At 46.5% G+C, this 26,805-nt stretch overlaps 1 protein-coding gene across 2 annotated transcripts in view; it reads left to right on the top strand.

The window, feature by feature from the left end:
• Positions 1-26,805, top strand: part of KDM1A (lysine demethylase 1A) — a 206,653-nt gene extending 179,848 nt beyond the window's left edge. For both annotated transcript variants that reach the window (XM_074976102.1, XM_074976101.1), the window contains 4 exons: positions 5,117-5,231; positions 12,874-13,001; positions 13,950-14,096; positions 26,159-26,805. In XM_074976102.1, the coding sequence (XP_074832203.1) occupies positions 5,117-5,231; positions 12,874-13,001; positions 13,950-14,096; positions 26,159-26,344 (576 nt within the window). In that variant the 3' untranslated portion in view covers positions 26,345-26,805. The remainder of the gene's footprint in view (positions 1-5,116; positions 5,232-12,873; positions 13,002-13,949; positions 14,097-26,158) is intronic.

Here is a 26,805-nt window from a genome sequence, read left to right as displayed (position 1 = left end):
CAGTACCCCCGTGGACACTCCCGATCGGGAATGGAAACACAGTTATCTCAAGGGGAGTTAATTTTAGAACCCCGAGACTTTCCTTTACAATCCTCCAGCAAGCAAGTGTATCATCGGCCGCAGGAGCCTGAGAGTTCGAGGGAGGTTTACCCTAGTGGTTCCTCCTTCATCCTCCCCAGATGAGGCCATGGCCCCCGGGGATGTCTCTGCTCCGGCTGACCTTAAACAGTTTCAGGAGCTGTTTAAAAGGGTGGCTTTCACGCAAGGCATTCAAATGGCAGAGGTACGGGAGAAACATCGCAAACTCCTGAAAAATTTGAGACCCCCGGCTTCATCCAAAATTGCTATTCCGCTGGACGAAGCCATTATGGAGTCAGCCACTACCATATGGCAGACTCCGGCCTCCCTTCCGCCTACGAACAAGAGAGCGGATAAGATGTACTTCGTCCCGGCAAAGGGCATGGAGTTCCTCTTCAGTCACCCACAACCAAACTCGGTGGTGGTCTTTTTGTCCCAGCAGAGGACAAAGACTTCTCAGTACAAATCGGGGGGATCGGATAAAGATGCCAAAAAGCTAGAGCTGTTTGGCAGGAAGGTATATTCCTCTTCCACCCTGCTATTGAGAATGGCAAATTATGCGGCACACCTAGCGAACCATAAATTTGATAATTACTCTAATGGATTCACTTCCGGAAGATAAGAAGGTGGTGTTAAAGGCAATTGTGCAAGAGGGCTACGCAGCATCGCGGACAGGAGTCCAGATTGCCCTGGATGTGGCAGATAACGGCGGCATGTTCAACGGCTGCAGCAGTGGTCATGCGTAGAGAATCCTGGCTCCAGACATCGGGTATCCCGAGGGACCTACAGGCGAAGATCGTGGACCTTCCCTTTGACATGCAAAAGCTGTTTGCAGACTCAACCGACTCGGTCCTCCACTCCAGTAAGGACGTGAGAGCTACACTTAGAACCTTGGGTATTTATACTCCTCCATATAGGAAAAAAAAATATTATCCTCAGCAAAGACGCTACCCGTACCAACCACAGCGTGCTCAGTATCAACAGGGCTACGACCAAGGGCACCATCAACAGCAGCAATAGTACAGAACTCCCAGGCGACGTTCTCAACAAAGTCGTACGCCCTCGGGACAGGCCCAAAGGCAACAAGTTTGACGGGCATATCGAGGGCTGCACTATCACTACCATTGCGCAACGCCACTCTCATCTCATGTTCCATCATCGCCTCAGACCATTTTACCCCCAATGGCAAAAGATCACCACAGTCACATGGGTGCTGGAGATCATAGCCACGGGTTACGCGATCCCCTTCCAGTTGCTCCCACCGACGAAGCCTCCCTCCAGGCCTCACCTCTGGGACGCTGCCCACGAGGCGAGGCTCAAGCAGGAGGTGGACCACCTTATGTTCATAGGGGCGGTGGAAAGAGTGCCGGAACAATTCTAGGGGAAAGGTTTTTATTCACGCTACTTCCTCACAGAGAAGAAAACAGGAGGCTGGAGGCCCATCTTAGATCTTCGGGGCCTCAACTGCTACTTGCGCAAGCAACACTTTCGGATGATTACAGTCGCCTCCATACTCATGGCACTGGACGATGGAGATTGGTTTGCAGCCCACGACTTACAAGGTGCTTACTTTCATATAACGATCCACCCGGCACACAGGCGCTTCCTCCAGTTCCTGGTCGGCAAGGAACACTTCCAGTACAAGGTTCTTCCGTTCGGCCTCTCCTCGGCCCCCAGAGTCTTTACCAAAACCCTGGCAGTGGTGTCAGCCTACCTGCACAGACAGGGGGTGTTTATTTTCCCATACCTGGATGACTGCCTGCTGAAAGGGGCCTCGAAGACAGAGGTCCTACGCATGATACGCGTCATAGCGGACACGTTTTCTTCGCTGGGTCTAGTCATCAACCTCGCAAAGTCAAAGACTGATCCCGCACAAGACATAGTTCATAGGGGCACGCATAAACTCTATCACAGCAAGGGTGTACTTACCCGACGCCCGCTTTCGCGCCATCAGTTCGCTGGTGCAAGTCATCACATACAGCCCCACGGTGCCAGTCTTAACGTGCTTACAGCTGCTGGGCCACATGGCAGCAGCGACGTTTGTGGAACGGAATGCCAGATTGCACATGCGAAGCCTGCAGCATTGGCTGGCGAGCGTCTACAAACCGGCATCCAACACCGTTCACAGGGTGGTGTTGCCCACGACAGAGGTGCGCGGATCCCTGGCGTGGTGGGAAAACCCCAAGAACCTGCTAGTAGGGGTGTCCTTTCACCAACCACAAATTTCTATTTTTCTTACTACCGACGCCTCCCACATAGGATGGGGAGCGCACATCGGCGACAAGGTGACGCAAGGGCTATTGTATTTTGCGGAACAGGCACTGCACATAAACATACTGGAGTTCAGAGCAGTGTTCAACGCCTGCAAACATTTTTGAGATTACCTACATGGCAAAGTAGTCAGGATCAATACAGACAATAACTCCACAATGTTTTACATAAATCGACAAGGAGGAGCCCGATCCCATGCCCTATGTGCGGAAGCAGTCCGATTGTGGAACTGGTGCACCGCCAACAACATGACGTTAAAAGCCTCGTACTTGCTGGGTGCTCACAACGTGAAAGCAGACCAGCTGAGCAGGCGCTTCGCCCTCACACACGAATGGCAGATCCGCTCCGATATGCTACGGCCCATTTTTCATACATGGGGGTTTCCCCAGATCGATCTGTTTGCCATCCAGTACAACAAGAAGTGTCCCCAGTACTGCTCCAGGGCAGGAGTGGGGCAGGGGTCCCTGGGGGACACATTCATGATTTCATGGAGGGGCCCCCTACTTTACGCGTGTCCCCCCCCCCCCCACACACACACACAGCGCTTATCCACAAGGTCTTGCAGAAAGCCAGAAGGGAGAGAGCTCGCATGATACTCATAGTCCCGATGAGGGATCAGCAACAATGGTTTCCCTTGCTTCAGCGCATGTCGGACCACCCGCCGCTCCCTCTACCGATGGCGCCGGACTTACTCACGCGGGCTCGGGGGTCCATAGTACACCTGCACCCTCAGGGTCTGCGCCTACAAGCGTGGTTAATCCATGGCTCAGCTCCTTAGAGAGCACATGTACGGAGGAAGTACAACAAGTCCTGGAAGGTAGCCGAAGGACCTCCACCAGGAAGACTTATAAGAAGAAATGCACTCGATTCACAGCCTGGTGTTCCGCCAAGCAGTTAGCTCCCCTTGACATTCCTATACCGATAATACTTGAATACTTATTGGACCTCAAGAGGGGCGGACTTTCCTTATCCTCACTCAAAGTCCACCTCGCCGCTATATCGGGGGCAAGCTGCACATAAACCGATTACCCACCTCCTTTCTTGGGTTACTGCTGGGTAGTCACCTGTTGTGGAGCACCCACGGGGTCATTCAATGAAGAAAGAGAAAGTTACTCACCGTAGTAACGATGGTTCTTCAAGATGTGTCCCCGTGGGTGCTCCATCACCCGCCCATCCTCCCCGCTTCGGATCTCTGTCTAGTGTCTTTCGGGAGCATCCGAGGCGGTTGGTCAAGGAACTGGCAGGGACCGGATCACGCACGTGGCTGGGGACGCGCAATTGAGCGGCGCGTGCCGGCGCATGCGCGATCCAGGAGAAACTGCTGGAAGATTTCCGATCTGCGGCGCCGGGTGAGCCTGACTCCTATTGTGGAGCACCCACGGGGACACATCTCGAAGAACCACCGTTACTATGGTGAGTAACTTCTCTTTTTTAATCACCAAGAATGGAATCTGTGGCCAATCAGTTGGCAAGAATACTTACTGATTTTATAGTAACTGTAGTCCTTTGAGATGTGTTATCCACCAGGAATCCATGCCTTGTCTCCTTTCCCACTGATTTGGAGTTCTGCTACTTCAGGATTCTTGTTGATGGAGGACCTGAGGGGTGATTGCATTTGGGGAGTAAGAGGGTAATCATGGGATAGGTGCAGCCACAAATGGATTGCTTTAAAAAAATATCCAATATTGATGCATATGGGAAACATTTGCAGTGGAAGAAAAAACTGCAGATAACGCATCTTGGAGTGCAGTTACTGTAAGTTAATGTAACCATTCTGTTCTACTATGAATATAACCATGAATTCAGAGACTGTGATGATCAGCATCTCACATTTTTCTTTTCTTAAATATTAGCTATTGATTTACTCTTATATTTACTACATCCTTGTATCTTAATGAGTTTTCAAAACTACTTGGTGGAAATTTGGTATTTCCTTTTGTATTCTACCTCCACAGTTACTTTATGAGGCTTTCCTTAATGTCTAATTTTAACTTTATTATTTTTCTTTAAGATGGATTTTAAACAAAACATCCAGTAATCTAACTATTTGTTTCCTCTGCGGATCCACACCCCTCATCCCACATTCTTGCCTTTGTATTTTCACACAGTTTGTCTTATAACAGAGAGCGGATTTACATGTCTAGATTTAGACGAGTCAGACAGATACTAATGTGTGCCTGCACAGCTAATACAAATGATTCTCTAGTTCCAAGCAACCTTCCTAATTTAATCAGGCTCTAAAGAATTCAGCATATTAGATATTCAGATCCTTAAGAGTAACTACAAGAATGTACACGCAAGGCTACAGTTGGTATGGTAACTTAGATAGTAATGTTGGGTGTTTTTATTCAATAAGCACTGAACCTGTGCTCCAGCATAGTTAGATGACATTATGTCGACAAACATACAAATGGGGCTTACAACCTTTTGTGGCTCTTGAAGATCCTGTGGTACTTTCTTCAAAGAATTCACACTTCTAAATAAAAAGAATTTCAGTACTCAGTTTTCCCTAGATTTTCAGTTAAGGAGTTCTTCCTTACCTACTGTTCAAACTATAGTGTATTGTTATGCACCATTACCTGTTGGGTGAACTGATCTCTTTGTGGTAGCTTTTTAATCAGGTTGTAAGCTACATTGGAAAGGCAGTATGTTTATATGCAACTTTGTATTCATTGAATTTTAATCCTGTGCTTTCCCTTATTAAAAGGTGTACGAAAATTGTGTTCAATTCTGGGTCGTCTTAACTCTTGAGCCCTCTTATTTCTAGGTCGTATTATGTTTTGACCGTGTCTTCTGGGATCCAAGTGTCAATTTGTTTGGTCATGTTGGCAGTACTACCGCCAGCAGAGGAGAACTTTTTCTGTTCTGGAATCTCTACAAAGGTAACTGTGTTGGATGTTCAGTTTTATTATGCATCTGACAAAGTGGGTCTTTGCCGACAAAAGCTTATGCTCCAATATATCTGTTAGGCCATGTCTACACTGGCACAAACCTTCAAAATAGCCATGCTAATGGCTATTTCGAAGATTACTAATGAGGCACTGAATTGAATATTCAGCGCCTCATTAGCACTCTTCCGGCTGCAGCACTTCGTAAGCGCCACTTTCAAACGCCCATAGCTCGGCGTGGCTACACGGGGGTCGTTTTCAAAAGGACCCTGCACATTTCAAAATCCCCTTATTCCCTTCAGCTGAGGGAAATAAGGGGATTTTGAAATGTGCGGGGTCCTTTCGAAAAGGACCTCCATGTAGCCGCACTGAGCCGTGGGCATTTGAAGGCAGCATTTTTGAAGCACTGCCGATGGAAGCGTGCTAATGAGGCGCTGAATATTCAATTCAGCGCTTCATTAGTAATCTTCGAAATGGCCATTAGTATGGTTATTTCGAAGATTTGTGCCAGGGTAGACATAGCCTTAGGCTCGTCTACACTAGCCAAAAACTTCGAAATGGCCACACGAATGGCCCTTTCGAAGTTTACTAATGAAGTGCTCAAATACATAGTCAGCACCTCATTAGCATGCGAGCGGCCGCGGCACTTCGAAGTAGTCGGGGCCCTTTCGAAAAGGAGCCCTGTCTGGATGAGCCGCGCGGCGGCGAGCTGCATCAATTTCGAAGTCCCCTTATTCCTGTGAGCAGATGGAAATAAGGGGAGTTTGAAGTAGTCGGGGCCCTTTCGAAAAGGAGCCCTGTCTGGACGAGCCACATGATGGCGCGCCGTATCAATTTCGAAGTGCCGCGGCCCCTCTCATGCTAAAGAGGTGCTGAATATGTATTTGAGCACTTCATTAGTAAACTTCGAAAGGGCCATCGCGTGGCCATTTTGAAGTTTTTGGCTAGTGTAGACGTAGCCTTAGTGTATAAGGTGCCACAGGGCTTCTCATTGCTTTTGTGGATGCAAACTAATACAGCTACCCCTCTCATACAGTTTTATGATGTCACTGACTTTTTCACAATAGGAGAATTAGAGGTAGACATTTGATGATGGTAAAATATATAGTGCTTTTCATAAGTAGAAAGTATCACTACCTCCATTTTACAGATGGACAAACTAAGGCAGAGGGAATTAGTGATGTGCCAAAAGTCAAAACAAATCGGTGCCTGAGCTGAAAACAGAGTTCAGGTTTTTCTTTGAGTGCTAGTCTCTGTGTGCATTTCACAGTGAGTATGCATAATCTCCATGTGCCTATTAATCCCTGCTCTCCTTAGCTACATCTACACGGGGACGCTACATCAAAATAGCTTATTTCGATGTAGCGACTTATTTCGATGAATAGCGTCTACACGTCCTCCAGGGCTGGTGCTGTCGATGTTCAACGTCGATGTTGGGCAGCACCACATCGAAGTAGGCGCTGCAGGGGAGCGTCTACACGCCAAAGCGGCCCACATCGAAATAAGGGTGCCAGGAACAGCTGCAGACAGGGTCACAGGGCGGACTTGCACTTGTGGGGCAACAGCAAGCCGCTCCCTTAAAGGGCCCCTCCCAAACACACTTGCACTAAACAGCACAAGATCCACAGAGCCGACAACTGGTTGCAGACCCTGTGCATGCAGCATGGATCCCCAGCTTCAGCAGCAGCAGCAGCCAGAAGCCCTGGGCTAAGGGCTGCTGCACACGGTGACCATAGAGCCCCACAGGGGCTGGAGAGAACGTCTCTCAACCCCTCAGCTGATGGCTGCCATGGCGGACCCCGCTATTTTGATGTTGCGGGACATGGATTGTCTATACGTGCCCTACTTCGACGTTCAACATCGAAGTAGGGCGCTATTCCCATCTCACGACGTCTCGCCGCCTTACGTCGATTTCCACTTCGAAATAGCACTCTCCACGTGTAGACGTGGTGGGTGCTATTTCGAAGTTGGCGCGTCTACTTGGAAGTAGCCGGCACGTGTAGACGCGGCTCTTGTGGTCTGTGCTGAGTGTATAAGGAGTGAAACAGACTGATGTTTGTTTAGTTCCTCCTCACTGCTACAGCTCAATATGTAGTAAGAATCCCCACCTTTCCTCAAGTACTGCTTCCTCAAGATTCAGCTGGACAGAACGTGGAATCATAGAACACTAGAAGGGGAAGGGATCTCAAGAGATTATCAAGTCCGATCACCTGCCATTACAACAGGACCAAGTGCCATCTGGACCGTCCCTGATAAACATTGATCTAACCTGCACTTAAATATCTCCAGTGATGGAGATTCCACAACTTCCCTAGGCAATTTATTCCAATAACAGTTAGGAAGTCTTTCCTAATGTCCAACCTAAATCTCCCTTGCTGCAGTTTAAACCTATTGCTTCTTGTTCTATCCTAAGAGGCCAAGAACAATTTTTCTCCTTCCTCCTTGTAACACTCTTTTAGGTACTTGACAACCGCTATCATTTCCCCTCTAAGTCGTCTCATTTCCAAACTAAACAAGCCCAATTCTTTCAGTCTTCCCTCATAGCTCATGTTGTCTAGATCTTCAATAATTCTTATTGCTCTTCTCTGGACCTTCTCCAGTTTCTTGACATCTTTCTTGAAATGTGGTGCCCAAAACTGGACACAATACTCCAACTGAGGCCTAATCAACACAGAGTAGAGTGGAAGAATGACTTCTCATGTCTTGGTCACAACAAGGTTGTTGTGGTGCACCGCAGAAACAGATCAAAACAGGACCTCATCCTGAAGCAGCTTCAACAGGCACGGAGGGAGTGAACCCAAGCCACAGCTGACAGAAAGTGGACCCAGCAGTGGCAGTAAAGCATGCTCCAGTTCAGGAACAAAGACTCCATAGAGCTGCTGATGGCTGTCAAGGAGCAAACATATCCTGCAGTCCATGCTGGAACTGCAGAGGAACATCAACCACAGAACTCACAGTTATGCCGTCTCCTTACTCTATTGCCTGACCTCCCCTCTGTTGCCGAACCCGCCTTCATCGGGGACTCTGAATGACAGGACAGGGATAAGGACAGTCTCGCGGTCCATCCCCAGGACCTCTCCACGCTGCAAAAGGCTTACCTTCCACCTCATGTGATGCCAGGATTCCCTTCTTTTTCCTACCCCTTAACCTTCACCCCACTAAATAAAAAGAATGTTTCTGTGAAAACCACAGTGTCATTTATTGGTTCATATGGGATGGGGTACAGTTAGAGGTGCTTTCATAAAGGTCAAGGACATCCTTGTAGGGGTTGGGGATGGTACCAACAGTTTCATGTTGCTGGCTGCTCATTCATAAAGCTGTTTATCAAAGCCTTCCTGATTTTTGTTGCTTCTGCATGTGGATTGCTGATTGAGCTTGTGTCTGGCTCTTTATAAGCACTGCCCAGGGCATCTGCTTCTGCAGCCCAGGCAGTCATGAAAATGTCCCCCTTTGATTCAGAAATATTATGGAAAATACAGCACACTGAAACCAGGGGAGGGATGTTGGCTTTCCCAAGTTCCAAACAGGTCAAAGGCACATTCCGCCACTGTTCTGCCCTTGCTCAGCCTGTAGCTGAAGAGCTCCTTGCTGCAGTTCAGGATCCCTGCATGCGGCTTCATGCATCAAGGGAGCAGAGGGTGAGCAGGGTTGCCCAGTATCACTGTGGTCATCTCCACATCGCCAATTTTGATTTTCTGGTCCGTGAAGAGAGTCCTATCCTGGAGCTTTCTGTATAGACCTGAATTTCTAAATCACGCACTTTTCCCAACCATACTACGTAGATGTCGGTGAAATGACCATTTTGATCCACCGACTCCTGCAACTCCATGGACAAGTACCCCGTGCAGTTTATGTATTCTAAAGCCAGATGGTCTGAGGGCCAGTATGGGGATGTGTGTTCCATCTGTCGCCCTACTGCAGTTAGGAAACCCCATGGCAGCAAAGCCATCCACTATGTCCTGCACATGTCCCAGAATCCTGGTTTTCCACAGCAGACAGGCATTGATTGCCTTGGCTACCTGGATCACTATGGCCCCCAATGTAGATTTGCCCATGCTGAATTGATTTCCTACTGACCGGTAGCTGTTGTGCGCTGCAAACTTCCACAGAGCAATTGCCACTCGCTTGTGAACTGTCAAAGCAGGGTTCATTTTGGTATTACAGTGCCTCAGGGTGGGGAACAGCAAATCACAAAGTTCCATGAAAGTGGCCTTGCACATGTGGAAGTTCTGCACCCCCTGCTTGTTGTCCCAGGCCTCCAAAGCGATGCAGTCCCACCAGTGTGTGCTGGTTTCACGTCTCCAGAACCAGAACTCCACTTCATGCAGTGCATCCAGGACAGCCAGCAGCTCTGCATTGCTTGCCTCCAAACCTTCAATATCATCCAAATCATCCACATCCACCTCATCTTCCCACTGGCTTTGTCTAAGAAAATACTGTATGGAACTTCAGGAAGTGGCCATAACATGCTGTGCAATGGCTCTAAGAATGTTCAAGAGCTATGCTGAGCCAGGGACAGGCTTTGGGAAAATAGTCCAAAAATGGCATGAAAATCCTTGGGCTGTTTGTTTTCCAGTGCCAGCAGGGTGGGGTGGGGACATTGCACTCTGGGATATCATCAGATATCCACAAGCATTTGCAACACATTTTTTCCCATAACACACTGGCACTAAAACCCAGAATGCAACAGGGCTACAGGCACTGTGGGATAGGTACCCATAATTAATTGCTGACTCAGTCGAACATAGCTAAGGCAATGGAAACATACTGTTTCCTGTTTCTGGACATTTGTGGACACTCGTCTTTGACTTTATAAATCTAGTGCTAAAGCAGTAAATTAGATTTTATTTAGTACTGTAGACGTAGCCATAGAATCGTAACGCTAGAAGAGACCTTGAGAGGTCATCAAGTCCATGCACCTGCATTCATGGCAGGACCAAAGCACCATTTAGATTACTCCTGATGGTGTTCGTATAACCTGTTCTTAAAAAAATTCCAATGATGGAGATTCCACAACCTCCCTAGCCAATTTATTCCAGTTCTCAACCACCCTGACAATTAAGATGTTTTTCCTAATGTGCAGGCTGAACCTCCGCTGTTGCAGTTGAAGCCCATTGCTTCTTGTCCCATCACTAGAGGTTGAAGAGAAGAATATTTTGTGCCTCCTTGTAACAGCCTTTTAGATACTTGCAAACTGTTGTCCTATCCTCTCACAGTCCTCTCTCTTTCAAACTAAACAACCCCAGTTCTTTCAGTCTTCTTGTAGGTTACGTTTTCTGAACCTTGAATCATTGTTGCTCTTCTCTGGACTTTCCCCAGTTTGTCTGCATCTTTCCTGAAATGTATCACAGGACACATTTGTCCAATTAAGGCCTAATCAGCACAGAGTAGAATGAAAAAATTGGCTCTTGCATCTTGCTTATAACACTCCTGTTAATACATCCAGAATCATTGCGTCCCCCACCCCACCCCTTTTGCAACAGCATTGCACTCTTGTACTGGATCCCCACATTCCGTTTCAAAATACTCCTTCCTAGGCAGTAATTTTCCATTTTGTATGCTTGAAACTTGTTCCTTCCTCAATAGACTATTCTGCATTTATCCTTAGTTATGTTAATCTTAATTACCTCAGACTATTTATTTTTCCAGTTCATTTTGAATTATAAACCTATCGTCCCAAGTACTTGCTACCCCTCCCAGCTTGGTATCTGCAAATTGTATAAGTGTGCTGTCTATGCCATTTTCTAAATCGTTGATGCAGATACTGAACAGAACCAGTCCCAGAACTGGTCCCTGCAGAATTTCATTACACCTTTCCAACATGACTGTGAAACACTGATAACTATTCTCTGGGTATGGTTATCTAATCTGTTATGCATTCCCCTTTCAGTAGGTCCAACAAGGTTGTATTTCACTAGTTTGTTAATTAGAAGGTTATTCAAGACTATACTAAAAGCATTATTAAAGTCTAGATACACCACATCTACCACTGCCCCCTATCCACAAGGTTTTTTATCCTGTCGAAGTAAGTTAACAGGGGAGGCTTTGACACAATTTGCTCATGATAAACCCATGCTGATGCTTGCTTTTCACCCTTTTATCTTCTAGATGTTTACAAAATGCTAATTAAGTAAAGAACAAGTTTAAAATTACTCAGCAACGTTAGATGTCTTCTAGTCACCAGGACCTGATGAAATGCTTCCTGGAATACTCAAGTAGTTGATTGAGGAGATATTTGAGCCATTAGCAATTAATCTCTGAAAAGTCCTGGAAGACAGGAAAGATTCCAGAAGACTGAGAGGGATCAAATATAGTGCTCTTCTATGAAAAGGGAACTAAGAACAACCCAGGAAACTACAGACCTGTCAGCTTAACTCCTGTACAAGGAAACCTGTGAGGGAGGATTGAAATAATTGAATTCCTTTAGTCTGGAAAAGGAAAGAATGAAAGGAGACACAATTTCAGGGGACACAACTTGATGACCTCTTGAGATTCATTCCAGTTCTTTGAGAACAACAAGTCCTGTGGCACCTTATAGACTAAAAGATATTTTTGGAGCATAATATCTGTTAGTCTATAAGGTGCCACGGGACTTCTTGTTGTTCTCGAAGATACAGACTAACACGGCTACCTCTCTGATACTTGATACCAATTCTTTGATTCTTATCGCTCAGATATCTCCTCTGTCAGGTCCTTAACTCTTCAAGGGTGTATTTCATCAGGACCTGGTGACTTGAAGACATAACTTGTCCAATATTTAACCTGTTTTTTCCCTATTTTAGCTTCTACCCCTCCTTTTCTCTGGCATTCTCTGTTAATTGTACAGCTGCCACTGATTTTTTTGTTGAAAACTGAAATTAAAATGTCATTAAACACCTCTGTGATTTCTCCATTTTCTGCTCATTGAGTAATGGCCCTACCCTGTCCCTGGTCCTGGTCCTGGTCCTCTGCTTGCTTATAATAAATGTTTTCCTGTTGCCCTTTATGTTTGTAGCTTGTTTGATTTCATTTTGTGCCTTGGGCTTTCTAAACTTGTCCCTACATTCTTGTGCGTTTTATTTACATTGTAGTATATATTTTAGACAATTTGTCTGTTTGATCTAGAATTCCTCCTAAATGGGAGAGCAAGGACCAACAAATTTGGTATAAAGCTTCCTTTTAGCATGACTTAAAGCAACATAGGGTTTGGTTATTCCAGAAAAATGGGATGTGCTTAGAGTAGGATTATGTTCAAACAGAAAAGAGATCAAATCACCAAAACAAGTACAGTCCTCAAAATTGACATAACTGAGCTAATGTTGAAAGAAAGGTGAATCAATATGAGCCTGAAAAATAGGGCTGCTTCTCAATGAACCTTACAGAAAAGACATCAAATGGAGAAATTTGGAGTAGTGCTCTGTTTTGGGTGCTTAATGTTTGAAAAATAGAAGAAAATGTTATTAGAAACCAAACTGATTATATGCCTTCCTTTTAAAAACATAGTAGATGAATACATCTATAGGGATGACACAAAAAATACACTTTGTGGAATTCCCATTTGAAAAAAATACTATTTTCTGAGTTTAACTTAAAGTACTTTACTTATAATTTTAAAAATCAATCAGTATTTTGATGTATTGTTCTTCCTTCTCTTCAGCTCCAATTCTCTTGGCCTTAGTAGCAGGAGAGGCAGCTGGGATCATGGAAAACATCAGTGATGATGTCATTGTTGGGCGCTGCCTTGCAATTCTCAAAGGCATTTTTGGCAGCAGCGCTGTCCCCCAGGTAATATTCCCACTGCATTTTGTGTTTGTCTGAGTCTTGGAAACCTTAAGAATCCTAGATAATAGATTGCAATATCCACTGTCTGTCTTAGTTATTTATGCCCCTTTTTGTGCCAGTCATTGAATACCTACTTGGTATATGGGAGAGCAGCTATTCCTTTCTAGGACCTGTTTATGGAGTGAATCTATCAAGACTATAATAATTTTTCACAATATCAAAGGATTTCAGATGGGTTTTGAATTGTTTGTTCCCTCGTGAGGCCCACACTTAATCTGACAGTCTTAAAAATTGTGTAAAGTAAAATGAGCCCAAGTGTATATACATTAATTCAAGAATTCTATCTTTAGAGTTGGCTTAGGGCAAGGACAGCAATTTGAGAGAGAATAAGAAGCTGTTAATACATTTAGCACAGAGGATCCTAACTGACCTAGCACAATGTTTACGTTTTTTATGCATTTTATCACAGTATCAGATATAGTGGTTGATCCCAGATCTAGAACTGGCAAAAGCAGTTTAATCAGGTATGATGTTTGCTAAGATCCTTCATGAATCTCAGAAGTGGCCCCTTACTTCATCCACAATTGTAGGAAGTGCTGCCATTTTGCACACTTTTAAGTGCATAAATTCTATATCCATGAACATTCAGCATGGGAAGTGGAGTTCTCAACAGGTGTCAAGTCACTGCTTTGTGCTGTGTTCAAAACATCCCAATTCCAATCTTCTGTTTTTGTAGAGATAATCTGTACTACTGTCCTATTAAGATGTCTGGCTGAATATCTGCAGAAGTGAGCTTTCATGATCCATGAAAACGGTAGTTCAAATATTTCTGAAAACAGGGAAAATAAATGTAGACATACAGTGGTAGTGTTAGGGCCCTCATGTTTATTTTACGAGCTGTAACTTACTTTTGTAATACTAGTGATGTTTACAACACTTGTCTTGTTTTAGCCCAAGGAGACAGTAGTATCTCGTTGGCGTGCTGACCCTTGGGCCCGGGGATCCTACTCTTATGTAGCAGCTGGATCTTCTGGAAATGATTATGACTTGATGGCTCAGCCAATTACTCCAGGACCAGCCATTCCAGGTTCTCCCCAGGTGAGACTAAAAGGATTTTTAAAACCATTCGGGAAATGGGAGTATTTGGTAATTCATCCATTCTCCAGATGATCTCTAATGTAGAGAAGGTCAGAAAACAGAATTTCTTTCCTGTGGGAAATTATAACATTTTGGCTGCGTCTACACTAGCACCACGCCCCCCCACCCCCCCAGCTTCGAAAGGGTGATGCTAATGAGACACTTTGGGATATGCTAATGAGGCGCTGCAGTGAATATGTAGCGCCTCGTTAACGTAATGGCTGCCACGGCACTTCGAAAGTGCCACTTGTGATCGTGCGCTGCTTGTCTACACAAGATCCTTTTGGAAAGGGCCCTGCACACTTCAAAATCCCCTTATTCCTATTTGATTAAAGGACTTGGAAGTGTGCATGGTCCTTTCCAAAAGGACCTTGTGTAGACAAGCAGCGCATGATTGAAAGTGGCACTTTCGAAGTACCGTGGCAGCCATTATGCTAATGAGGCACTCCATATTCATTGAAGTGCCTCATTAGCATATCCCAAAGTGTCTCATTAGCATCCCCCTTTCAAAAGTGGGGAGGGGAGGTATTGTAGACATAGTCTTTGAAATTTGTTTTTGTTCTCAGTTGGAACAAAAAGTCAAAATTTTGAAAAGTCTCCTGAACAAAAATTCAAAAAAATATCCATTTGGAAACATGGAAGTATTTCATTTTGGTAAAGGTCAGTGCATAGCACAATAAATAATAGTAATTAGGGTTGTTGATTAATTGCAATTAATTCACACAATTAACTTAAAAATGTGTTTAAAAAACAAAAAATCATGATTATTTGCATTGTTAAGCAACAGAATACCAATTGAAATGTATTAAATATTCTTCTTCGAGTGTCCCCTTGGGTGCTCCACATTAGGTGTCGGGCTCGCCCGGCGCCGCAGATCGGATCTTCCAAGCAGTTTCTGCCGGACTGCGCATGCGCCGGTGCGCGCCGCTCCCTTGCGCGCTCCTGGCCACGTGCGCGATCCGATCCCTGCCAGTTCCTCTTAACCACCGTCGGCTGCAGACAGAATCCGGCTAGGCTATGGCCAAGTTAGCGTATTCAGTGGTTTTAACTGTTTTTCTTTAAAGTTTTCAAGTTCTTAGGCTACTGTTAAGTTAGCCAGTTGTTATTTTCAAAAAAAAACCCAAGAAACAACAAGCGGGACGGCATTCAGTCCAGTCCTAGTAACAAGCGGAGCACCAGAGGCCAGGAGCCTAGGGCCATTAGCCCTCCTGCCGCGGCAGGCTATCGGAGAGCGGGGAAAACAGCACAGAGAAGGTGCTAAGTACCCCATTAACAACTGAAAGACTCACCAACAATGTCCTCTTCAGTATTCAAGAAATGTGAGTCTTGCCGAGAGGCAATGCCAGCGTATGATGGGCACAGTCACTGCATAAGGTGCCTTGGGGAGTCCCATGTCACGCAGAAATGCTCCTTCTGTGCAAAATTAACAGCCAGAGCAAGGAAGGACAGGGAGATGCGGCTTAAAATGCTGCTCTTCGACAAGGCCCTCCAGCCAGACGTGCCAGAGCGGCTGCAGCAGGAGGGACCCTCCAGGGCCCATAAAAGGAAAGCTGCCTCCCTCACCCCATCAGCGCAAAAACGGAGGAAAGTCTCCCCAGCCCGATCCCTACCGGCAGCAACAGCGAGCGGGATGGGAGGAGCGCACAGCCGCCAGCCGCAGCAACAGCTGATCGGCGGCGGCACAGAGAGCCATGTGGAGGCGGCTCAGCCTCTGATAATCAAACAGCCGCCCCACACCGCAGGCAGGGCGGCGGCTAAACAAGCACCGGCACTGGCGGCACCACAAGCAGCGGCACCGACCCCCGGGAAACCGGTGGTGCAGAGCGCGCACGCACGCAGCCTGCAGGCACAGGAGGACACTGCCCATAAGCATGCCGAGCACGGCGCGGACGGGGCCGAGATCCCCGACATGTCAGGGGGCGGAGCTACCCCCTCAAGGGAGGGGGAAGGCTGCACACAAAACAAGGCACCGCAGCCCCTCTCCAGACAGGGCTGCAGAGTTGCTTTCTCTCAGCACTCTGCTCATGCTGCAGACTCCAACTAGAAGGCGGGGTCCCCCCTAGCCTACCCGGAGCCCCTGTCTCCATTTTTACAACCAACCTCGCCCTGGCTGGGACCACCTTCACCCTTCCTGGGGTTTGAGCCTCTGGAGTACTGTCACAAATCGCTCTCTCCACTGTCCCAGGTCTCTCAACGATCTCGCTCCCCCAGACGCAGAGGGTATGCACCAAGGGAGTGGTCTAGGTCACCTTCCCAAGAACAATGCCCATGCTGCCATGGTCGCCCCTATCATGTGGGGCATAGACACCACCGGCAATCTACCAGGGAAAGATCCCCACAGACGGTTCCGTATCCCCGAGGGCAATCGCGAACGGGGACAGAGACTCAAGTATCTCGGGGAACTGGTTATGGAACCCCGAGATTTTCCCTTGCAAGCTTCCAGCGAGCAGATGTACCATCACCAACAGGAACCTGAAGGGTCCAGAGAGACGTACCCTAGTGGTTCCTTGCTCTCCTCCCCGGACGAGGCTATGGCCCCGGGGGATGTCCATTCTCCGGACGATCTCAAACAGTTTCAAGAGCTGTTTAAGAGGGTGGTCTTCACGCAAGGCATCCAGACAGCAGAGGTGCAAGAGAAACACCATAAGCTCCTCAAAAATCTGAGACCTCCGGCCTCCTCCAAAATAGCAATACCGCTTGACGAAGCAATCTTGGAGTCCGCCGCTATGATATGGCAGACCCCCGCGACTATTCTGGCTGTCCACAAGAGAGCGGATAAGAAATACTTCGTGCCGGCAAAGGGCATGGAGTTCCTGTTGAGCCACCCACAACCAAATTCCTTGGTGGTGGAGTCGTCGCAACAAAGATCAAAGACATCTCAATTCAAGATAGGGGGAACAGACAAAGATTCCAAGAAGCTAGAGCTGTTCGGCAGAAAGGTCTACTCCTCCTCCACTCTACTGTTGCGAATGGCAAATTACGCAGCGCATCTAGTGAACCATAATTTCGACAACTACACTAGGTTAACCTCCCTCATGGACTCTCTTCCACAGGACAAGAAACCGGTGCTCAAGGCCATCGTGCAAGCAGGCTACGCGGCCTCGAGGACGGGAGTTCAGATCGCCCTGGATGTTGCGGACACAGCAGCACGCTCCACAGCTACGGCAGTGGTGATGCGAAGGGAGTCCTGGCTCCAGACTTCGGGTATACAGAGGGATCTGCAGGCAAAGATAGTCGATCTTCCCTTCGACTCGCAGAAGCTGTTTGCTGAATCAACTGACTCGGTCCTTCATTCCAGTAAAGATTCAAGAGCCACACTTAGGACCCTGGGGATTTACACCCCTCCATACAGAAGGAAAAAGTACTACCCTCAACAAAGACGGTACCAGTACCAGCAACAGCGTCCCCAGTACCACAGGGGTTACGAGCAAGGGCGACATCAACAGCACCAGCAGTACAGAACTCCCAGGCAATGTTCCCAACAGAGCCGTACATCCTCGGGGCAGGGCCAAAGGCCACAAGTTTGACACACAGATCCAGGGCTGCGCCATCACTACCATCGCACAAGGTCATCCGAAGCGGTTATTCCACCATCGCCTCCGACCATTCTACGACCAGTGGCAAAGGATCACCACAGACAAATGGGTGCTGGAGATCATAGCCACGGGGTACGCCATCCCCTTCCAGTCGCTCCCACCGCCACGACCTCCACCCAGGCCCCACCTTCAGGAGGCCCCCCACGTAGCGAGGCTGAAGCAGGAAGTAGACCATCTCATGCTCATAGGGGCAGTGGAAAGAGTGCCGGAGCAACTGCAAGGGAGAGGGTTCTACTCGAGGTACTTCCTCACGGAGAAAAAGACAGGAGGCTGGAGGCCCATCTTAGATCTTCGAGGCCTCAACCGGTACCTGCACAAGCAACGCTTTCGGATGATCACAATTGCCTCGATCCTTACGGCACTAGACGATGGAGATCGGTTCGTAGCCCTCGACTTACAAGACGCATATTTTCACATAACTATCCATCCGGCTCACAGACGATTCCTCCGGTTCATGGTAGGCAAAGAACATTTTCAATACAAGGTCCTACCGTTTGGCCTCTCCTCAGCCCCCAGAGTCTTCACCAAGACCTTGGCAGTGGTGTCAGCCTACCTGCACAGACGGGGTGTTTATATTCCCGTATCTGGACGACTGCCTACTCAGAGGGGCCTTGAAGGAGGAGGTACTACGCATGATACGCGTCACAGCAGGCACGTTCTCTTCGCTCGGCCTGGTTATCAATCTGGCAAAATGAAAGATAGACCCCACACAGGACATAGAGTTCATAGGGGCATGCATAAACTCTGTTACAGCGAGAGTGTATCTACCAGAGACATGCTTTCGAGCCATCGGCTCCCTCATGCAAGTCGTCACCTTCAGCCCTACGGTGCCAGTTCTGACGTGCTTACAGCTGCCGGGCCACATGGCAGCAGCGACATTCGTAGTGCAGAACGCCAGGTTACACATGCGCAGCATGCAGCACTGGCTGGCGAGTGTATACAAACCGGCAGCACACACTGTTCACAGGGTGGTGTCGCCCACAACAGAGGTGCGCTAATCCCTGCAATGGTGGGTAAACCCCAAGAACTTGCTAACAGGGGTACCCTTCCACCAACCACAAATATCGGTTTTTCTTACTACAGATGCCTCCCTCATAGGGTGGGGAGCACACATGGGCGAAGAGGTGACGCAAGGGCTGTGGTCCTCCACGGAGCAGTCACTGCACATAAATATACTGGAGCTCAGAGCAGTGTTCAACGCCTGCAGACACTTTCGAGACCATATACAAAGCAAAGTAGTCGGATCAGTACAGACAATACCTCCACCATGTTTTATATAAATCAGCAAGGAGGAGCTCGGTCCCGTGCCTTATGCGCGGAAGCAGTCCGGTTGTGGAACTGCTGCATCGCCAACAATATAACCTTGAAAGCCTCGTACTTACCAGGCGCTCACAATGTGAAGGCAGACCAGCTGAGCAGGCGTTTCGCACTCACGCACGAGTGGCAGATCCGTCCTGATCTGCTACGACCGATTTTTCACGCATGGGGTTTTCCCCAGATAGACCTGTTTGCTACTCAACACAACAAGAAGTGCCCACGATTCTGCTCCAGGGCAGGACTGGGACGGGGGTCCCTGGGGGACGCATTCGCGATCTGCTGGAGGGGTGATCTCCTGGAGGGGCCCCCTGCTTTACACTTTTCTTCCCACAGTGCTGATCCACAAAGTCTTGCAGAAAGCCAGGAGGGAAGGAGCCCAAATGATCCTGATAGTCCCAACGTGGGATCGACAGCAATGGTTCCCCCTACTCCTGCGCATGTCGGACCGTCCACCGATGCCCCTTCCGGTGGCGCCGGATCTGCTCACGCAAGCCCAGGGGTCCATAGTGCATCCGCACCCCCAAGGTCTGCGACTACAAGCGTGGTTAATCCATGGCTCAGCTCCCTAGAGAGCACATGCATGGAGGAAGTGCAACAAGTCCTAGAAAGTAGCAGGAGGACTTCCACCAGGAAGACCTACAAGCAGAAATGGACTCGCTTCACGGCATGGTGTTCTACCAAACAGCTAGCCCCCCTTTCGGTGCCTATACCTGTAATATTAGAGTATTTACTGGACCTCGAGAGGAGGACTCTCACTATCCTCGTTAAAGGTCCACCTTGCCGCCATTTTGGCGTTCAGACACGAAGAGGAAGGGCACACGGTGTTCGCCCATCCCATGGTTACCAGGTTCCTCAAAGGGTTGGTAAACTTATACCCCCCTTGGAAACCGCTTCCACCTTCTTGGAACTTGGACCTGGTGCTTAATGCGCTAACGGGACCACCGTTCAAGCCTTTGGCCACGGTTTCTCTCCGCCTCCTTATGATAAAGACGACCTTTCTTCTCGCAATCACGCGAGCTTGCAGCAGTTATGGCAACGCCACCCTGCACTGTTTTTTCCAAGGAGGCGGTAACCATACGGCTGCATCCAGCCTTTGTTCCTAAAGTTTCTTCTGAGTTTCATATTAACGAACCTATTGTTTCATCCTCGTTTTATCCAAAGCCTCATAACTCTAACAAAGAGGCGCGCCTACACCTCCTGGATGTGAGGAGGGCGCTAGCCTTCTATATAGACAGGAGCAAGTCCTTCTGGAAAACGGATAGACTCCTAGTCTCTCTCGCTCCCAAATCGAAAGGAGAAGGTCTCTCTTCGCAGAGAATCTCGAAGCACATCGTATCCTGCATAAAAATGTGCTACGAACTCAGAGACTCCTTTACTGGCCACGCCCAGGGCTCACTCCACTAGGGCAGTGGCGGCATCAACAACCTTTTTTAAGGGCATTGCGCTAAAAGACATTTGCAGAGCGGCGACCTGGTCATCCTATGACACCTTCGCCAAACATTACGCCCTTCACAGGGTATTCCAAGAGGATACCCGTCTCTCGGCAGCGGTCCTCTCGGGGACAAGCTGCACATAATCCGATTACCCACCTCCTACGTTGGGTTACTGCTGGGTAGTCACCTAATGTGGAGCACCCACGGGGACACTCGAAGAAGAAAGAAAGGTTACTCACCGTAGTAACGGTGGTTCTTCGAGATGTGTCCCCGTGGGTGCTCCACTACCCGCCCATCCTCCCCGCTTCGGATCTCTGTTTAGTGTTTCTCCTCTTTTCTAACCTGAAAAGTCCCAGTCTTTTTAGCCTCTCCTCATACAGGACCTGTTCCAAGCCCCTGATCATTGTAGTTTACCTTTTCTGAACCTTCTCCAGTGCCAGGTTATCTTTTTTTTTTTAGTGAGGAAACCACATCTGTACACAGTACTCAAGATGTGGGCATACCATAGATTCATATAGGGGCAGTAAGATAATCTTTGTCTTATTTTCTGTCCCTTTTTTAATAATACCTGACATCCTATTTGCCTTTTTGACTGCCTCTGCACACTGTGTGGATGTTTTCAAGGAACTATCCATGATAACTCCAAGATCTCTTTCCTGATTAGGTATAGCTGAATTAGCCCCCATCATATTGTAAGTATAGTTGGGGTTATTTTTTCCAATATGCATTATCTTACACTTTACTACATGATTCATTGTTTACAGCCAGGCACTAAGGTACAACCGTATTTGGTCTGATCCATATCAGACAGAGACAGACATCTACAAGACCTTTACCAAGCTTTCCTCAAACTACAATACCCACGTAAGGAAGCGAGGAAACAGATAGATAGAGCCAGACAGGTACCCAGAAGGCACCTGCTACAAGACAGGCCTCTCAAAGAAAACAAGAGAACACCACTATCACATACAGCCCCTACTTAAGGCCTCTCCAGCGCATCATCCTTGATCTGCAACCCATCCTGAACAATGATCTTTCACTCTCACAGACCTTGGGAGGCAGGCCTGTCCTTGCCTGCAGCCAGCCTGCTAACCTTAAACAAATCCTCACTAGCCACTACAAGTCACAAACCAGTAACTCTAGGCCTGGAACCAGCCCCTGCAACTGTCCTCACTGCCAACTCTGCTCACGTATCTACACCAGCGACATCATCACAGGACCTAACACCAACTATACCATACTATACCTAACACCAACTATACTAACTGCACATCTACTAATATAACATATGCCATCATGTGCTAGCAATGCCCCACTGCAATTTACATTGGCCAAACTGGACAGTCTCTCCATAAAAGAATAAATGGATAAAAATCAGACATCAGAAACAGTAATGTACAGAAACCCAGGGGGGAAAACTTCAGTCTCCCTTGACATTCAGTGACAGATTTAAGAGTGACAGTTCTGAAACAAAAAAATTTTAAAAATCAAATGGAGAGAGAAATCTGTGAGCTGCAATTTATTTGCAAATTAGACTCCATTAACCATGGATTAAACAGAGTCTGGGAGTGGCTTGCAGCTTACAGAGGCAGTTTCTCTGCTTTGGGTGCTAATAGCTCCCCATTAGACTCTGACAAAGGCTCACATCCCCCACTCTGATCTGACTTCGTTTTTTTCCTCTTTTGATAAGTACTGTTGATACTGGGCCATTTCCACCATGCTGAATAGAGCTTCTCAGCTCTGGCCCTCCCTCTTACTGGGACCTCACTCTTTAAATACCCCTCTGAAACCACCCCACCCCCCAACTCATGCATCTGATGAAGCGGGTCTTTGCCCACAAAAGCTTAAGCTCCAAAATATCTGTTAGTCTATAGGGTGCCACAAGACTTCTTGTTGTTCTTGAAGCTACAGACTAACACGGCTACCTCACACTTACCCATATTAAATTTCATTTGCTATTTGCCATTTTGTTTCCTAATCACTGAGATCTTTTTGAAGTTCTTCACAGGCTGCCTTTGTCTTGACTATCTTGAACAGTTTGGTGTCATCTGCAAACTTTGCCACCCCACTGCTCACCACCTTCTCCAGATCATTTAGGAATAAATTGAACAGGATTGGTCCTAGGACTGACCCTTGGGGAAGACCAGTAGTTACCCCTCTCCATTCAGAAAATTCACCATTTATGCCTACCCTTTGTTTCCTGTCTCTTAACCATTTGTCAGTCTGTGGAAGGACTTTCCTTCTTATCCCATGACAATTTAATTTACATAAGAGCCTTTGATGAGGTATCTTGTCAAAGGCTTTCTGGAAATCTAAGTATACTATATCTGCTGGATCTCCCCTGTCTGCATGTTTGTTAACCCCTTCAAAGAACAAGATCTTAACAGATGAGGAAGACATGATTTCTCTCTGCAGAAACCATGTTGACTTTTGCCCATCAAATTATGTTCTTCTACATGCCTGACAATTTTATTCTTTACTATTGTTTCAACTAATTTGCCCGGAAGTGACGTTAGAGTTACCGCTCTGTAATTGCCCGGGTCAGTTCTAGAGCCCTTTTTAAATATTGGTGTCACATTATGTCCATGATGCTTGTTAAATCATGTGTTAATTACATTTGTGACTGAACTTCTTGAGTAAGAATTGTTTGTCCCCCTTGTGTGTTATCTGCATTCTGCCATATACTAATGTGATATCAGTCTCAGATTATGACCCAGGTCACGTTCATTTTGAGAACACTTTCACCGCAGATATGACAAAATGCAAAGAATGTATCAATGTGAGAGTTCTGAAACGGGAGTGATCAAACTTTTTATGTCAGGCCCCACGTTTTGTCCCTGAAGTTAGCAGGGGCACCCCAATCTGTGTAATATAATACAAACTGACAGATATTTCAGGTATGTTCATGTGTGGAGGGGAGGAACCTTTTGGCATATGTAAGAAAATAAGTATGTGGATTGTAGAAACTTTATCAATGTAAATACACATACATAAAAACAGTAACATATTTCAACATTTTTAATAAGATGGAGGAGACTGAGAGCCAGCAGCCAATCATGCTGTGCCCCCTCCTTACCAAATTTCACACCCCACACTCTGCACACCCCTCGTCTAAAGCTAGCTGCAGAGTCTTAAATTGTGCGTCAAGTGCTGAAGCGCCTTCCAAAATCTGAGATGCCTGAGATGGAAGTCTTAAAAGAGCGGTGCTCCAATGTGGAAACTGCAGAACCAAACCACCAGAAATGAAAATCTACCTTCTCTTGCTGCCATCTGACTCAGATGATGAAAATGAAGGGGTCTGCAATAATCAAAACCCATCATCAGCATAGATGCATGTCTCTGAAATGATGCTTGAAGCATGAAGATATACGTGAATCTTTAGCACATTTGGCAGATAAATATCTTGCAACGCTGGCTACAGCAGTGCTGTGTGAATGCCTGTTCTCACCCTCAGGTGACATTGTAAACAAGATGTGGGAAGCATTATTTCCTTCAGATTGTAACCAGACTTGTTTGTCTGGATGATTAGTGGATGATCAATTTTCACGCTAAAGAGATTGCACTACAGTACTTGTACTGAGTGAATGAAAAATGTTTTTTATGGTTCAGGTATTTGTAATAAAAAATACAAAGTGAACACTGTACAATTTGTATTCTGTGTTCTAACTGAAATCAATATCTTTGAAAATGGAGAAAGCAGCCAAAATTATTTAGATGATATTCTATTATTTAATAGCATGATTATCATGATTAATTTTAATAGCTTGAGAGCCCTACTAATATATTCTCATAAACTACATTAAATATAAAGATTGAAATAAAACAGTTTTACCTTATAGAAATGAGAGAAACAAAGCGATTCACATTTTTCCACTGAAAATGTAATCAAAATGTGAAAGTTTTACTTCCACAGTCGTACTTTCCACCTGAAAACTTCCATCAAAAAAATTTGACCAGCGCTGCCAGTGAACCATACATAGGGTTCCTCTGGAGAACTCTGCCAGATAACTCAGTTTCATTAGAAAATAGTGTGTGTTTCTGAACATGCCATTTAAACAAGTCTTTGACTGGGTCCTGTAGAGGAAAGTCTGTTTTGAAAAGTCTCCATCAAAACAAACTGTAATCATTGATACGCATTTCCTCTTGTGCTGTTATTGCTCATCACAAAATTTTTCATCTGCCTGATGGCAGTGAATGTGCTTGACTATTAGTCCAACCCTGCTGTTTAAGAAGTATAATAAGAATTTGGATCATCTTATTCTGTGAAAAAAGCTGAGAGGTGGGTGATGTTACAGGTTCTGTGCAAAAAAATTACCATAAATTGGTCTAATACATCCTCTGCCTGTTATGAAGCATCTACAAAATAAGTGGTGTTCATCAAGTATCTTTCCAGCCTGCATATTGATTGAAGTGCATTACAAAAATTTGCAACAAAAATATCAACGTAGATCAACCTTTGCCATGGTCCAGCAAGGGGACACCCTGTAACATGTTCCTCTCCTTCCCCCCATCTGTGGCTACAGCTTCTAATAAGTTGCAAGAAATGCTTCTGAAGAATCATTTCAAAGCTTTTCTCTATTCCCTTCTATTTTATCTCATCTATCCCGCTCCTGTCTTCTGCCAACCTATTGAGCAAACGGGAATCCTAAAAGCAGGGGGCTTCTGAACCTCATCCAGTGAGACTCCAGGACCAGTCTTAATCATTCTCTGTAAATACTGTTATGGTTGGTTTAGTGCATTAGTTTAGCCTGTGCTGTGTTGCTGGATAGTAGGCACCACAGACTCCAATGACAGAGTTGTCAGGGTTTTTTCCCCTCAGCCTTTATTCAGACCCCACTCTGTCAGTGTGCACTAGTGAAGTTTTAGTGTACAGCAGCGGGGTCCATGGGGTTGCTTAGTGTGTAGCATGTAGATTTAACATGCAGTAAATGTTCCTGTAGACAAGCCTTTCATCTGATGGGATGGGCTGCAGCGAGAACCCAACAGTGTTCTCTCTGCAGCCCAGTTTCTGACTTCCAGAATTTTTGCCCCAAACCTCTGCTCCCTCTCCAGCTAGGAGTCAAGTAATACCATGTATTGTTAAAACTGAAAATTTGAGCAAGTTGGGATGCAGATGAGAATTCTCCTTGGGGCGAAAGGAATTTGTTGAAGAAAAGATTAAAACATGCCCTGAGAGTAATTAGTTCACACCTAAATCAGCTTTGTGTAGCAAAAGTAACTCTGTGAATAGAAGAAATGCTCATTTTTAAATACACTTGAACTTCTTTAATCCAGCAGTCCTGGGAAATGGTATAAAATTTCCTAGGCCAGGGAGGACACTCCCAGGTCTGGGTGTGAGGGGAGCAGGAGTAGAGCACTTAACTAGCGCTCTGCTCCCCTCCACCCCATGGTGTCCAGACCCTGACCCCACAGCTAAGGGAGCAGTGGGGAAAAGGTTCCAGAGAAGCACGCCACAGTGCTGCCATTCCCCCAGCTGGAAGGGAGGAGGAGCAACAGCATGCAGAGCAACTTCTCCTTCCCCTTCCAGCATCCGAACCAGGCTTGTTCCTGAATTGGGGACCCCCCAGAGTAGGGAGTTTCTAGCATAGATCTGCTGACAAATTTAGCATTTATGAGAGAGAACATGATCTACGTCAACTGAGAGTTTTAACAATGTACTGTTTATTTTTCTCCTCAGCCAATTCCTCGCCTCTTCTTCGCAGGAGAACATACAATTCGTAATTACCCAGCAACTGTCCATGGTGCTTTGCTGAGTGGCCTGAGAGAAGCAGGACGCATAGCGGACCAGTTTCTTGGGGCAATGTACACTCTGCCTCGCCAAGCTACACCTGGTGTTCCCACACCACAGGCCCCTAGCATGTAAGGGAGATGCATGCTGCCATACAGACAAATGATGGATTCATAATGCATTTTCTGTGAACTTGTTTCTGGGAACAAGAGATCTTCATAGTCTGTAGCAGTAAGCACTGGAAATACTGTACCTGAAGTCATTTAATAGCATCACCCCATTGGGATGGACTTATGAAATATGATCTGTTGCCCATGAACTCGGTATACAGCGCCTTGTCTGGCAAGTGTCTATGTAGAGCGCTTACTGCCTAACTAGTTAGGAATTCCTTTGGCAGGTGAAATACATTGGGACCCAGGCCTGTGATATCTAGCTGTATTTTGTGTGTGTGTTTTTGGTGCATAAAGAATCAGGGTGTTCACACTTCAGTAAGTGCACAGATTGCAGACTTCAGTAGCCAGCTTCTGTGGGTAACTGTGTAAATTCATCTCTTCTGTGGACTTTGTTTAGAAAATAATAAAGTTTTTACCAAGTTC

The sequence above is a fragment of the Carettochelys insculpta genome, chromosome 24, assembly GCF_033958435.1.
Source record: "Carettochelys insculpta isolate YL-2023 chromosome 24, ASM3395843v1, whole genome shotgun sequence".
NCBI classification, from domain to species: domain Eukaryota; kingdom Metazoa; phylum Chordata; order Testudines; family Carettochelyidae; genus Carettochelys; species Carettochelys insculpta.
The sequence above is the reverse complement of the archived record's forward strand: the minus strand, read 5'-3'. Positions and strand labels throughout refer to the sequence as shown.